The following is a 15193-nucleotide window of genomic DNA, read 5'->3' as shown; positions in this document are numbered from 1 at the left end:
GGCCTTTACACTAACATCCCCCCTCAAACTTTGCGTGGGAGTTTCTTCGACGCCAAGTTTGCTTCTCAAGTGTAGAAAAGCTTTCCTTGGCAACGCCTTGGTGAATATATCGGCTATCTGAAGTTCCGCCGGAATATGTTGCGTTTCAATCAAGCCCAATGCAACCTGTTCTCTTATATAATGCCAGTCTCGATCAAAGTGCTTCGATTTCTTATGCAGAGCTGGATTTGTGGTTAGATAGACCGCCGAGAGATTATCACACAGCATCAAAGTGGCTGAATCTTGCGAGATGTTGAGATCACGCAACAGTTGAGATATCCAAGTCACTTCCTGAGCTGTCTCTGCCAAGGCTCTATATTCAGCCTCCGTTGATGACCGAGACACCGAGTCCTGCCTTTTTGCTGACCAAGACACCAAGTTCGACCCCAGCAAAGTACAGAAGCCTGTAGTCGATCTCTTTGTCTCCTGACAACCTCCCCAGTCACTGTCACAATATGCCATAAGAGTCATATTGTTATTCTTCTTAATGTGCAGACCATATCGCAGTGTTCCTTTCAAGTATCTAAGTATTCTCTTCAACAACGCAAAATCAGTCACCGTAGGTGCATGCATCCTCTGACACACAAGATTCACAGCAAACTGTATATCCGGCCTGGTGATAGTCAGGTATTGAAGCTTACCGGCGAGACTCCTAAAGTAGGTTGGTTCAGGAAAGAGACTCGTATCAGGAGCTTCAATACGCTGTGGCAGAGGAGTAGGCATTGGGTTACAGTCAGTCATTGATGCCGCATGAAGTATCTCTTGTACATAGGCTTGCTGATGCAAATGCAGACCCTCTGAATGCGTCTCCATCTCTATACCCAAGAAATATGAGGGTCTTCCCATATCTTTCATAGAAAATCTGTGAGATAGTGACGTTACCAACTCTTCAAGAAGACTCTCTTCACTACCCGTAAGAAGAATATCATCAACATACAGCAGGAGCACCATGAATCGATCATGTAGATTGTAAGTAAACAGAGATGGGTCAGATGTGCTGCACACAAACCCAAAGTCAAGCAGATAGTTACTGAAAGTATCAAACCAAGCTCTCGGTGCCTGCTTGAGACCATATAGTGCTTTGGTGAGTTTACACACATAATCTGGTTTCTCAGGATCTACAAACCCTGCTGGTTGCTTCATATAAACCGGTTCTTGCAGTTCTCCATGAAGGAATGCACTAGAGACATCCAATTGTTTTATTGTCCACCCTTTGGTGATAGCAATATTCAGCATCAGCCTTATAGTTGCAGTGCGCACCACCGGACTGAATGTCTCTAGATAATCCAAACCCTCTTCTTGTGCACATCCTTTTGCGACCAGTCGAGACCTCAGTTTCTTTACACTACCATCAGGATTTAACTTCACTGTGTGCACCCATCTACTACTCAAGATGTTCATGTCCTCTGTAGGTGGAACAAGCGACCAAGTATTAAGCATATGAATAATCCTCATCTCTTCAGACACAGCATCATTCCACCCTGGATGTTTCATAGCGTCGGCAATGTTCTTCGGAAGAGCAACAGAGTACTTCGGCGCAAGGAGAGCATACCGAGCATTCGGTTTATGCACACCTGCTTTACCTCTAGTTTGCATCGGATGCACATTCACTGCTTGCACTGGCACGTTTTCTATTACTTGTTCTTCATTGATTATATTGTCAAGAGGAGCATTTACCGGAGCTTGCACTGCAGGGGCTGCTGGCGCAGGAAAGACCTGAGACATTACAGGGGCTTCCTTCACCACAAGCTCTGGCCTTGTGGCAAGCTGCCAAGCCTTCATTAGTGAGGTGTCATATCTTGGCACCAGATGTTTGTATTGCTCTTTAAACGGATACACCTCTTCATCAAAAATCGCATGTCTTGTGATATACACCTTCCCAGTAGGAGGGTAGAGGCATCGATATCCCTTGTGTAGACTACTGTATCCAACAAACACACATTGAAGTGACTTTGGATCAAACTTGTGATCTTGGAGAGCTCGGAGACATGGATAACAGGCAGACCCAAAAGCTCTTAAAGATCGATAGTTTGGTTTCTTCTCAAACAACATCTCAAACGGACTCTTGTTATCCAAAGCTGATGTAGGCAGGACATTACTGATATAACTTGCAGTCGCAAAGGCTTCAACCCACAAGCCTAATGGCAAATGACTCTGAAACATCATGGAGAGACCCAACTCAGTAAAGTGACGGTGACGTCTTTCAGCCAGTCCATTCTGCTCAGGAGTATGAGGACAAGAGATACGATGTACAATGCCATTTTCTTGTAGAAGTTGCTTCATCTGGTTATTGACAAACTCACCTCCCCCGTCTGATTGAAAGACCTTTATTTGCTTGTCAAATTGTGTCTCAACTAGTTTCTTAAACGCAACAAATACTGGAAAGAAGTCTGATTTATTACGAAGGGGATACAGCCAAGAAAAACGAGTACAATCATCAACTAGTACTGCATAATACCGAAATCCTTGACTAGACACAACAGGAGAGGGACCCCATAAGTCACAATGAATCCTCTCCAAAGGCTGAGACACATGAGACTGAGACTGAAAAAACTGTAATCTACTACTTTTCCCCATCTGGCAAGGCTGACACACGAGGCTTGTTCTGCTCTTATTAATGTTGATTTCCTTGCTGAGTTTGAGTTGTTGAAGAATGTTGAAGTTAGCGTGCCCAAGTCGCAGGTGCCAAAGGTCTTCAGATGCTGCAACCTGACGATCTGAGAAGTAAGCCGCAAACCCTTCATCCTTCAACATGTATAACCCCTTATTTCGAGTTCCCTTTGCCACCACTTTCTTCTTAAGGAGATCAATCAGATATACATAATTAGCATCAAAAAATACTCCACAAGGGTAGTCCTCACACAATTTAGATACTGAGAGCAAAGATTTCTTGATATCAGGGCAAACCAGTACTTCATTGAGTGAGATATTACCTGATGTAGAAGAGATGGTGGCAGAACCAACGTGTGTTATGGGGAGATAAGCTCCGTCTCCAACCATAACCGCATCAGTTCCTTCATAAGGGTGCACTCCTTGGAGGTTAGTAGAGGATGAGGTGATATGAGCCGTCGCGCCGGAGTCTGGATACCAGTCTTTTTCCTCTGCAACACGAAGCGAGTTGAAGGCAGCTTGAGATTGATAGTTATTATCAAATCTATTGTAGCACTTGAGAGCTGTGTGTCCAACTCGTCCACAGATCTGACACGTAGGACGTTCAGTCTGGCTGTTGTTCCCAGTAGACTGGTGTTGAGAAAATCCACGACCACGGCTGGTGAAACCACCTCTTCCTCTGTACTGACCAGACCTTCCTCTTCCTCTGTAGTTCGGATTATACCCTGGACTTGTATGCTGAGATGCAAACGCCATGTGAGGATTGACCGTGGTGGTATCAGCATAAGACTGGAGCTTCAAGTCAAATCCTTGAACTTCCGAGACCACATCGTTAAACGTCGGCGCCGGAAACTTCGTGAGAGAGCTCTGAATCACTGTGGTAATAGGGTCGAACTCACGCCCAAGTCCGTTGAGAAAACCAAAGATCTTCATAGACTCATCAATAGGTTTCCCAATCGCACTGAGCGCATCACACGTAGTCTTAAACTCTCTACTGTATACCGCCAAGGTCTTGTCTTTCTTCGCTAGAAGTTGAAGACTACGACGCAGAGAAAACTCACGGGAAACAGAACTTTTGTTGAAATTATCAGCCAACGAGATCCATACCTCACGGGATGTAGGCAGAGTATGAACCGAACCCAGCACTTCTTCTGACAACGTACCAAACAGCCACGACCTGATCAACTGATCTGTGCAGAACCATGCTTCGAACAACGGATTGTTTTCTTCTACATCTTCCGCACCACGACGCACCACTCTAGTTGCAGCAGGAGACTCTACTGCACCATTAACGAACCCCAAAAGCTTCTGACTTGACAAGAGAGATTCAAACTGAGTTTTCCAGAGTAAGTAGTTGCTGTCTGTGAGCTTGAGAGTGACACAACTCAAAACATGAACTTTGCTCGGAAACGGATAAGGATTCACCGGATCTGCCATACCTGTTAAGGTTTAACCTGGCTCTGATACCATGTGAATGTTATCAAGCTTTAGGATTTTCTGAATAATACTTTACTCTCATTAATTTACAAAGGAGAAGACATGAGTCAATATAAAGGACTCAAGAAGGATCTAGATACAAAGACTAACAGCTGTAAAGGAAAAGATATTAGCTAGCCAATACTAGGCGTTAGGAGAGGAGCAACGGAGTTGTGGATAAGACGCAGCTGTGGTGAGGCCGTACCAAGCTCCTCTGCTCTACAAGACAACAAAGCCAGCATAGGAGATGACCGTTGATGAAGATGAGCTTCCTCAGTCATAATGGGCTGGGCCTTTACACTAACAAATTCCCTGTTGAGCTTCTTGCACGTTGAACTCAGCGACCTACAAGTCATAAAGAAATACTCTGAAACAGAACAAGATGGAAAGCATGCTTGGAGTGTCACTCGCAGCTGAACAAGAAGTGGTACCGTTAGTAGCTAATGAAGGACTGATTCAACATCGTCACCAACATAGCTATTGGAGTTTGGTTTACTCAAGCATGGTTTAGCACTGGTTAACTGCTTTGTACATCCTTTTAAATCTTAGTTACAATACTTTTGTAGTCTAGGAACCAACTTGGTCGGTTGTAACAGAGTCATAAACCTCTTTTTTTTTTTTTTTTTTTTTTTTTTGAATGAATGTTAAATTTATTCATCAAAAAAACTTTTATTACATCATGTGTGAACCTTTGTTTTTAGCTTCATATTTTCCTGCACACTTTCCACACTTGCAAGTTCTCAAGGGCAGATAAGTCGCAAGACTGTCCCATATGCGGTTCAGCTTCCCGTAATACGATTCGATCACCAATCCTCTTTGCTTGCAACACGCAAGCTCGTTCTTGATCTGATGAATCCTCAGACAGTTCAATACCAAGAACTGTTTCTTCAGATGATCCCACATTCTTTCGCAACATCTCTGTGTGAGACATTCGAACGCAGAACCGGATCAACTGACATTTTGATCCATGACACAAGGAGTGCCTGGATAGTCTACCAATCTTCAAGGTCAGGTGAGTCGTCGATTGGCTTTGCGATCAATCCGTCAAGAAATCCAAACTTCTTTCACGAAGTCAAAGCCGTTTTCATACCACACGCCCACTCATCATAGTTTGTTCCCTTCAACAGTGGATGTGAGATCACGGCACCTGGGTTGTCAGCCGAGGTCAGGTCGTAAGATGAGACAGTCCTCCTCACCTCATTTGTTGCAGCGTTGGTCGGGGTCGTGTTCGCCATGAACAAATTTCAAGGTGTGAAAGTGTGATTTGGAAAAAATTATGAGAAAAATTGCTTAAACTACTATTTTCCTAATGCATGTTTTTATCTATACTTTAACCAAATTTATCTTTAGTTTTAAAGAGATAAATCCTACTATATATTAATTACGAAGCCACTTAATTGAATTTTGACTAGGTCTTTAATATGTTAAGTTGTAAAAAATAGTTATAATTTGATTGGTTATTAACATTTATTATTTATTATTTTAATCAAATCTAAAAATAAAAAACAACTCTAGAACTAATTAATACAAATGACCAAATAATACAAATGATATTACAAATAATGATTTATGGTAACTAATTGTAGAATTAGAGAAATAATATATATGTTTTATCAATTTCGTTATCTTTATCAATTAGTTATATATAATAAAATAAAATACTTTAGCATTTTTTGTAGAAATAAGTTTAATGTTTTTAAACCAACCATGAGTAAGAAATTATTATAACTTTTATGTTTTTAAAGCCTACACAAAACCGTTTACAAAATATCTTTTATGATAAAAGACTCCGATCATTGTATTGGTCATATTGGAGTTACACAAAAAACACTCTCTTTTTTCTTTCTTTTGAGAGCTAGAGTATTTTCGATTTTTCATGTGTTAAACTAAAATATAAAATAATTCTACAACTAATTATCTGAATTAATTATAATATTCTTTTTTGTAAGAGAAATATTTTTAATGACTAAGGTGTAGGTTTTTGAACTATTTTAAATCTCACATATCTTCTAAAAATATATACTGAAATTTTTGATTATCCAAATATTTGAAATTAAAAATTAAAATTTTAAATTTTCAGTTATTATTCAAAAATTATAACAGTGTAAAGATTTATATATATTTCTTTATATAACATAACTACCTGCAAAATTGCGGGTAAACACCTAGTAGAAAATTAAACTTTTAGCCATTTCTCAAAAAAAAAAGGAAAATTAAACTTTTCCATGTTTAATTATGCTTCTTTTTTCTTTAACACCACCAAAAAAAAAGGAAATATGATATATAACAATTTCTGCTGAAGATGTATATACATATATGTAGTCTTTAATGAGTCAGAGAACAATTTCTTCATATACATCTTTCAGCAGAAATTGTTATATATCATATTTTCTTAAAGACTACATATATATATATATTGATGGATCTCCAATAGGACCAATACCCTTCTTAAAGTACATATATTAGCAGACATGTTAGGCTTTTATCCTATTCTAGCTGGATCTGCTATGGATTCTTGTTATATCCTTTAGTGGGTTTGTTCTTCCTTCCTCTCTCCTGTGATATCTTGTATTGTGTGGATTGGGTTTTCTCGCTTGAATGTCAGATGCTTTAGTTAAGATTCATTCCTCTAGACAACACTCCATCCATCAACCAAAAGGCAAGAGGAACAACAATACATTCAATGATCTCAAATAAAGAAGCATGAAGTGACAGTTACCTATATATTCATGCACTGCAAAGAATATACAACAAAAGTTAAGGTGTAATAAACAACGTCAGAAACTGATGGTTTAAGGAAGTGAAGCTTAAGGGGTTTGGCGCTGGACGTTTGACTTCAGCTCCTTTTTTGTTTTCTTAATTTTAGTGGCCACCAACAATTTACAGCAAAAAAAATAATGCAGCAACATTTCCTTATAAAAGCATACACAACAGACACTACTACCAATCAACATTTCATCTTTTTGTAGCAACCAAGGTATTAGAGCACAAAGTGCTGGCTTAAGACTTAAGATCACAAGTTAACGGCTTTGGCAGCTTCTAGCTTAAGACATGAAAGGTAAGAGAAAAGAGTTTCAGCATGTGACCCGTAATACTTTGAGAATATTTGAGACAATCTCTTTGTAGTCTCCCAGGCTCCACTCGAATCACCTGATGCAAGCTGAATCGACGCAAGCTTCACCAGTTCATTTCCAATCACAACGTGTTCATCCCCATACAGCCTCTTCAGAATCTGCCACCAAACCCAAAATCTATCTCACATCTCAACCATTCACGGGGTTGATATGCAATTGTAAATTTCTTGGATCTTAGCAGTAGAACTACCAGTCATTAAGAAAATTTGAAGGTGATTCAAGGGAATTCTCTCCATTGTCAATCATTAACTTATGTTGTGGTCTAAACCGAAGCAGAATAACTATATTATGATTTTACCTTGATGGACGCTTCACAATGCTCCCTTGCACCCTTCATTTCTCCAGCTAAATAGCAAGCCTGAGCAACCTTATCCTCCGCCTGAACAAACAGAAACGTGTATCGTGTAACGTGAACCTTATCGTACGTGTATCATGCATATGCAATATAGAGTAGCAATGCTTCGAGTCCTTTAGCATAAATAGAGGAGTTTGACTCACATCGGCAATGTCTTTGTTATACATGTGAAGGAGAGTTCTGAGCACAGCGATGGACCTTAAACAATCTGATAATACAGAAATATTGGCACGTCCTGAATTCATCAACTCTTCCACCCTGCAGTCTCGAGAGATCCATGTGTTAAGAGGCGAAACTTCACACTAATTATTTAGCTTGAAACTTCAAGTAAGAAATTGCTACCTTCTCAGGTGATTCCAAGCTTTGTTCACCTCTACATGAGAGTTTTCCACTTCACAGCGGGAACCACATTTCAAACATTTATCTGCTTTTATATGAAGAGAACCACTAGGTTTAATGAGCAAACTTGAAGCTACTTCACTGACACCAGCATACACCTTTTCACTCACCTGTGAAAGAAACACAACAAAAACCAAACTAAACTAAATTGGTATCAAGAAACACTGTTTATATCCTCCAATAAATAACAGTTAAACGTTAAAATGACCATTGAACATTATCAGCAGGGAATTTTCTTAAAATGGACTCTACGGGGGCTAAACACCAATGAAATGACTTATTATGTATCAGATTACCAGAAAATGATGATCTAGACTTTTTGGAGCAGCCAAAAAATGATTTAGCTTCTCGGACTCGCATGCAGCCACACTACTATCCAAGACTACGCCAGTACAGCTTGAATTGACACAGCAATATCCATTAATAACAAGGTCCGATATGTTCATTTGAGAACAGCCACAACACCGACAATGAAAAAAATACTCCTCTTCAAGAAATCTAATACGATCTTTGCAATCCCATTTTCCGACCTGTGAATAGTAATGCACAAAGAAAAAATTTAGAGGTATGGACTTCAAAGCACACAGCTGATATATGATGCCGACCAGACTGACAAATAGAGAGATGATCACAAGAATACCTCAGGACCATATGACAGTTCTAGGGGGCAACCCAAGGGAACAAACTCTGTTGTTCGCATAACAAGTCCACGTGAAAGGAAATACAAATGGATGTTCGGCTTGCAGGAATGATTGAACAAGCTACCGATTTTATAAAGAGCCTGACCAACTCTGATCTGTGGATAAAATAGCGATGCTAGATGTTTAAATAAAAAAGAGATCTTCAACAAGGACCAATGTGTCATGTTCTCTAATAGTAAGTGGACGTTCAAAAAGCTTCATAAGAGAGCAGTTCAAATATAACAAAACCAAGTTATAGATAGATTAAAGTCTTTTCTTTAACTCTAGATTGCATCTTTGTAAGTGGTGATACCTAGCTCTAAATGGGTCCTTCAAGTGGGAGATGCATTAAATAACATTCTCATATGCAGTACCTCTGCCAAGACAAACCTGCTCTAAACTCTGAATCGGCTCTTTTGCTGAAACGTTCCCAGCTGGGATGCACTTGAAAGAAACGCCGCTGGATTTCATCCGGACAATTGCCATAGAGTTCACCTTGATTTGTGAAAGCAGTATAATAGTCTGCACAGAGAGGAAAAATCAAGACAGTGGTCACCACTCCAATAAGTAAACTTCCATTGAAAAAAACATAATGTTGCTCAGGCATCATGATGACAGCAAGTCATCGAGTAAACCAAATGCCTCTTTTGCAGGCTGTAAACATTTTTGTTAATGAGAATAGATTTAATCTAAATAATCAAAAACCAATTTAAAACACAGTTAATTACTAAATTGCAGTGAAAAATAAACATCACAGAAGGAAGAAAGTATAAATTCTAAGCCTAAGCCATTAGCATCCATTGAACTCATATATGTTGATGCCTGCACAATTATCAGAGAGCAAAGTTGTTAGGGAGGGAGATGAAGAGGACAACCTGTGACACAGAAGCTTCGCAGACTGAAAGATCAGGGCAGCAAGATTTATTAAGGCACCAAATCAATACTATGGACAGTAGATGCAACTCTAACTTGTTCTCTGGACTCATCTTAGAATAGCTATGGGAAAGATCCTGCATAAGACAGAGGGTATTCACTCCTTATTAGATTTTGTGTGACTGATGCAAATTATGAGAAAGATTCTACAATCAAAGGACATACTAATTTCTCATGAAGGTTGGAGAGATCCATAGCTGTTTCCCCTTGATTTATCAACTTCATTATAACTCGACCAGCTAAAACAGCATCAGATGGCAGTACAGCAGGCCAATTAGCTCCCCGACACTCATGCTGGTGCTCTTGAACACACTCAGTTTCAGAATAATATCTTACAGCTGATGTAACGCCTTTAATATGCTCCACAATATCATCAGGTAGGTTCTGAAAACTCTGATTCTTGTCCATCTCATTAGTGGACAGCATTCCACCTGATTGAATCTGGCAGGACTCTGAGCAATACACAGGTACTGAGCATGATGGACATGGAACAGAGTCAGCAGGTAATTCGTTTAGGCAAAAATGGCAATGTGTTTCCCGACAACTTTTTGATATGACCTGCATATATGAAGTGACATCACCAGTGAAACATGTTAAAGAATGAAACAATATAAAACAATATTGTTTGAAAAGGGCATAATTGTGAATCACAGCTCATACCACACAAAATGGTTCTTCGACATGTATCACAGAAGGTTGTTCAATATCAGATTCTGATACCATGCCCCTTCCTTTCTCTTTTGTGGATACACAACGCAGCTTTACTTCGCTTTGCACGTTGGGTAGATCTACAGACCAAAAGTAGAGACAGGTCATAATCCAACACCCCTCACTGAATAGCTAAAAACTGTCATGTAAAACCTCACCCGCAGTAGCATAACAGAGTGTGTTCTCCGATGTTTGCTTATTCTGAAAGTCTGGAATAGCCAGAAGTTCGTTCTGCAGCTGCTTCTTCCCCGCAGGTGATGACTCGAGAGAGATAGAAACTGTGATGTCCCGGAACGCATCTTTATAGTTTCCAAGAAGAGTATTGAGTTTGCCTCTCCTAAACCAAGCCTGAAACAAATATGAATGAAAACTTCAAAAGCCGGAACCTTTGAAAATACAAAAGAAGCAAGTTGAAACCTTTGAGTAAAAAGGATCAATACGAAGAGCACGATGGCAGTCCCGCAAGCTCTCTTGAAGAAGCCCCAGATTCTACATGAGAAGAGAGAATGAATGAGTGACGGAATGAAACCAACCTTAGGGAGAAAGAGAGGTCGGTTACATGAAGGGCATTAGCTCTATTGAGAAAGAGAGAAGCGAGTAAGGTGTTGTCTCGAGCAACACGTAAGGCCTTAGAGTAGAAGCGTAAAGCATCGTCGAAACTCCGGCTGCGGAAGCAGAGATTTCCTTGACGTTTCAAGTCGAGAGAAGACTCGTGGCTCTTCCCACAGCAACCCAGATCAGGATCCGCTAACTCACTCACCGCCTTCAAAACCAATGAACCTTTGAGAAGGAAGAAGCAGAGAGAAGAGTTAGGGGGGTTTAGAGAGGACTTTACTTGATGAAATTGGGGAAGACCCAGAAGGAAACGGAGCAGAGACGAAGAAGAGGAGAGGAGATCGTCGACGCTGCTGCTGCTGCTCTTCACTGTTTGTAGAAGATGCTCAGGTATTAGCGATTTCAAAGTCTCCATTCTTTGATCCTCACTTACTCAGTCTCCCTCTTCTCTCTTTGCTGTAGATTTTCTTATGTTAGGCTCAATTTGGTATCGTTTCAATTCAATTTGGTATCGTTTCGGTTTGGAATTGAGTTTTAGTAGTTTATGGATTTGTATTTGTTTGTTCTTTCATTTGGTTGGAGACAAATCTTCTCCTACCCCTATATCTCATAACACACTCTTAAAAGTATCATTTTGTTTTTTTTAATTTTATACTAGATTTTGACATGCACAACCGTACGAATTTTTTATTTATATAATAAAATGTTTTAGTTTATATAACAAAATTTATCAATAATGTAATTTAGTGTTATATATATTATGTAATTCTATAATAGCTATGTTTACGTGGCTTATATATTATTACAATAAATTTTGTATTTTTGTAACAAAAATTATTTTGGAAACTTTGTTATGTAACAATATTACTTTACATACGTTTTTTTAAATGTATATGAAAGAAAATTAAATTAGATCTATATAGTAGAAAATATATTTTTTGAGATACTGTAAAAAAATTCTTTTAAGGAAAAACTATAATACATTGTAATTCAAAATATGTTTGTGGTAAATATCATATTTGAGAAATACACTAAATTGGATAAAATATATTTTCTTTTAATTTGAAATAGAAATGAATATTTCTAACAAAATCTTTGTAAATTTTATTTTTGAAAATTAATGAGTTTAAATTGTTATTATCAGTGAATATATAATTATAATACTTTATATAATTTTACATTTTCATATATAAATCAAAACTAAAATACATTTTAATTTCTAATTATAGTTTATGATAACTAAAATTAAAATATAAAATTTAAACTGATTCCTATTTTTTTTTAAATTGTTTTTACAGATTTCTTAAAAAATATTTATTGTTATTCAATTACAAAGATAAATATAAATATTATAATTAATTCATGTAAAATTTGATAAAATTTTAAAGAATGGTCCAAATGAAAAATTTACGCATGAAAAATTCATCACTACAGTATATATATATATATTAAAATATTATATATTTATCAATACATGCTTGTTAACACAACATCTATATAAATATTGATACATGTATAATGTATAACAAATTAATAATAATAACACTTATTATGAAAATACAATAGTGTTAGGATTTTAATATTTGATTTGATTTTATTATTTGCATGGTGAAATTCTAACATTATTTTATTTGCATAATAAATGTTAATTATTATTATTAATTAGATCATATGTATGTATTAACTCTAGAATAATTAAATTTTATTAATATTAAGTAGATTATAAATGGTTATATGCAACTATAATTATCTATTGATGGAATAAATATATTTTCGAAATTATCCATTATTAATAATATTTTGATGGGATAAAAAGATAATTAAATATCTTGTTAGGATATTCTTATGAAAATACAAAAAAATAATGTAAGCAATTTTCTAGGGATGGTCTATTTAAAATATCACACATGAAATAAGTCATGACTTCTCTTTTAATAGTATAGATGTCAAACGAAAAGTCATAAAATTAAAATGGAAACGTTAATATTTTTTATTTGATTTATAGAATTTGATAAAAATATTTCAAAAATCCAAAAACGTTGTTTTCCATGTTTTCGAAAAAATCATCAAAATGTGATTAAAAAAATATTTTTTTCTGAATTTGAAAGGTATAGAATTTAAATATTTGCCCATGGGTTCACTAATCCATTGGGGGGGTTAGGGTTTAGTTTTGATGACCGGGAAGGATTTGATTTGGGAGTTTGGATTTTGATCAAAAAAAAAATTATGAAATAGGGGCATAGGAGACTCTAGGAGCCCATAGGAGATTTGACATTTAACATTTGGGGCACGCGAGAAGTTGGCTCATTTGGTTCTGAGGTAGACCTGGGCATTTTTACCCAAAAGAAACTCCGACCGTAACTCCAACCAAAAAAAAACAAAACGCATCTGAATCGTATACCAAGATATGTAAATGGGATTTAAGAACTTGATATTTTTGGGTTCGGGTACAATCTGAGCCGAACCAAATCAAATGTAAATTTATATTCTAATAAAATTGAGCGATAAATTCAACTAACCCATTTAACTGAACCAGTTCATTGATGAATTTATAATTAATTATATTCTAGTTCAACCAAAACATTTAGCTGAACTAGTTCATTTATAAATTTATAATTTATTTGTAATATTTTGTAAAATTTAGAAATACTTTGTCCAATTTTCAATTGTAAGTAGTAAAACTGGGAAGTACTTTGGTTAACGAATCAAACAGCTAACATCCGAAAACAAGTTAACCATAGATCAATCTTAAATGATAACATTTAAACTAGTTAACAAAGACAAGTCTTAACAAAAAAAACATAGAATAGAAATTCTTACATCGAAACTCATGGACCACAGGACATAAGCTCTTAAGCTCTGCAATCTCATCAGCCATCTTATCCATACGCTTCTTTAATCGTTGAACCTCTTCTTGAACATCGAAAACCCATGGTTGACGAAAGTGGAGGCCGTCGTTCTGCAAGTAAAACTCAGAATTTTGTTATATCCACACTAATGGAACAAAATCTAAAATGAATCAAAGTTAGTCGGATTACCTCAAAATCTTTGCAGGTGAAGTATATACTCTCAGGAAAGTATCAAAATCTGTTGGATACTTTGGTTTTAGAGGGACCTCGTTCATGACTTGTTCCTTACATGGACAACGTCGAAGTGTTCCTTCATCTTCTCTCTCTTGTTCTTTTTCTCCTCTCATAGATCCATGACGCGAATTTTTAGATCTGAGTTCGTGATGTGAGAGGATAGAGAGATGGAGAGAGAACCCTCAAGAGAGAGAAGTAAATGAACTGAACAAGACAGAGAGGTGCGAGAGAGTCTAACTTATGGTGTTTTTTTGGGATGCCAATTCAAAATTTTCAATTCCCTCCTAGACATTTTTTGTTGTAGAAGTTTTACTAAGTTTGCAGTTTAAAAATATCTCTAAAGTTTCACTTTCCAATTTTTTTTTCTTTTTCCTTAGTTGTATTGGATTCAAGAGAATTATTTTATGGTCATACCACTTATATTCAGCTTTATACAATCATTTCTCATCTAACCATGTAATAATATAGTTCATTTCATGAAATATATACGTTTTATACTATCAAAAGGCCAATATTTAAGAGAAAAACCATTAAAGTATAAGGTAATAACTTGTAAACAATCAAATATATATCACAATTTTTAATATAATTATTGTTTTGAATTTAAATCACAAATATTTTTAAAATTATTAGAACTATACGTGCATACATACTTGTAAACAAGCAAACAAGTTTAGAATTTTATCTCCATTTCAATTTTGTTTTATTTTTATTTTTACCAGTTTCACTCAGTTATACAACCATAAAACACAAAACATTAAAATGTATATCATGAACTGCTATGTGTTTTCCTATCAAAGTTGTATGAGGAACACCAATTTTTCTTTGAACCAGAGTGATGAGAGTTTTCGGGGTTTCCATGTGGAGTTTTCTACAGTAATTTCTCATCGAACCATGTTATCATTAAATCGGGTTATATTCACAATTATTAGAATAATACGTGTATATTTGCAAACAAGCGCATACAACTTTATATTTTTATCTTCAAAGCTGTACAATAAGTTATAATTTCATTAACTTGATAAAAGTTCAAATAACTTGTACAACCACATCCCTAGAGCTATGTTAACATGGATTACGCAACAACATATAAGTATCCTTCCATTATTGGTTCCTTCAGTTCTCATGGTCGCTTTGAGAAGTTAAAGTTCTTCTTCTAGCACATGAACTTGATAGTTCAACTGTTGTATCTCATCCTTGAATGCATCATCGACCCAGTGG

The 15193-nt window shown here is 36.6% G+C and overlaps 1 protein-coding gene across 1 annotated transcript; it reads right to left on the bottom strand.

Annotated features, from left to right (window-relative positions):
* Nucleotides 1-7004: 7004 nt before the first annotated feature.
* LOC125609568 (SET and MYND domain-containing protein 4-like) lies at nt 7005-11425 on the bottom strand. The gene is made up of 14 exons (XM_048781078.1): nt 11170-11425; nt 10894-11097; nt 10752-10823; nt 10493-10682; nt 10287-10414; nt 9792-10184; nt 9569-9703; nt 9084-9215; nt 8654-8809; nt 8310-8543; nt 7957-8123; nt 7758-7872; nt 7558-7638; nt 7005-7357 (listed from the first exon to the last, which is right to left on the bottom strand). The coding sequence occupies exons 1-14, from the start codon at nt 11302-11304 to the stop codon at nt 7139-7141; spliced, it is 2361 nt and encodes a 786-aa protein (XP_048637035.1). The 5' UTR covers nt 11305-11425; the 3' UTR covers nt 7005-7138.
* Nucleotides 11426-15193: the final 3768 nt, after the last annotated feature.

Source organism: Brassica napus, chromosome A5 (assembly GCF_020379485.1).
Source record: "Brassica napus cultivar Da-Ae chromosome A5, Da-Ae, whole genome shotgun sequence".
Lineage (NCBI taxonomy): Eukaryota > Viridiplantae > Streptophyta > Magnoliopsida > Brassicales > Brassicaceae > Brassica > Brassica napus.
This window is presented reverse-complemented; position numbering and strand designations above follow the sequence as displayed.

Bases quoted from the DNA above. Each gene is read 5' to 3' on its own strand.
- LOC125609568 (XM_048781078.1), bottom strand. From the start codon at position 11,304: ATGGAGACTTTGAAATCGCTAATACCTGAGCATCTTCTACAAACAGTG. The intron at 11,098-11,169 runs GTAAAGTCCTCT...TTGGTTTTGAAG, and splicing joins GTCTTCCCCAATTTCATCAA to GCGGTGAGTGAGTTAGCGGA. The intron at 10,415-10,492 runs GTGAGGTTTTAC...TTTGGTCTGTAG, and splicing joins ACTCTGTTATGCTACTGCGG to ATCTACCCAACGTGCAAAGC.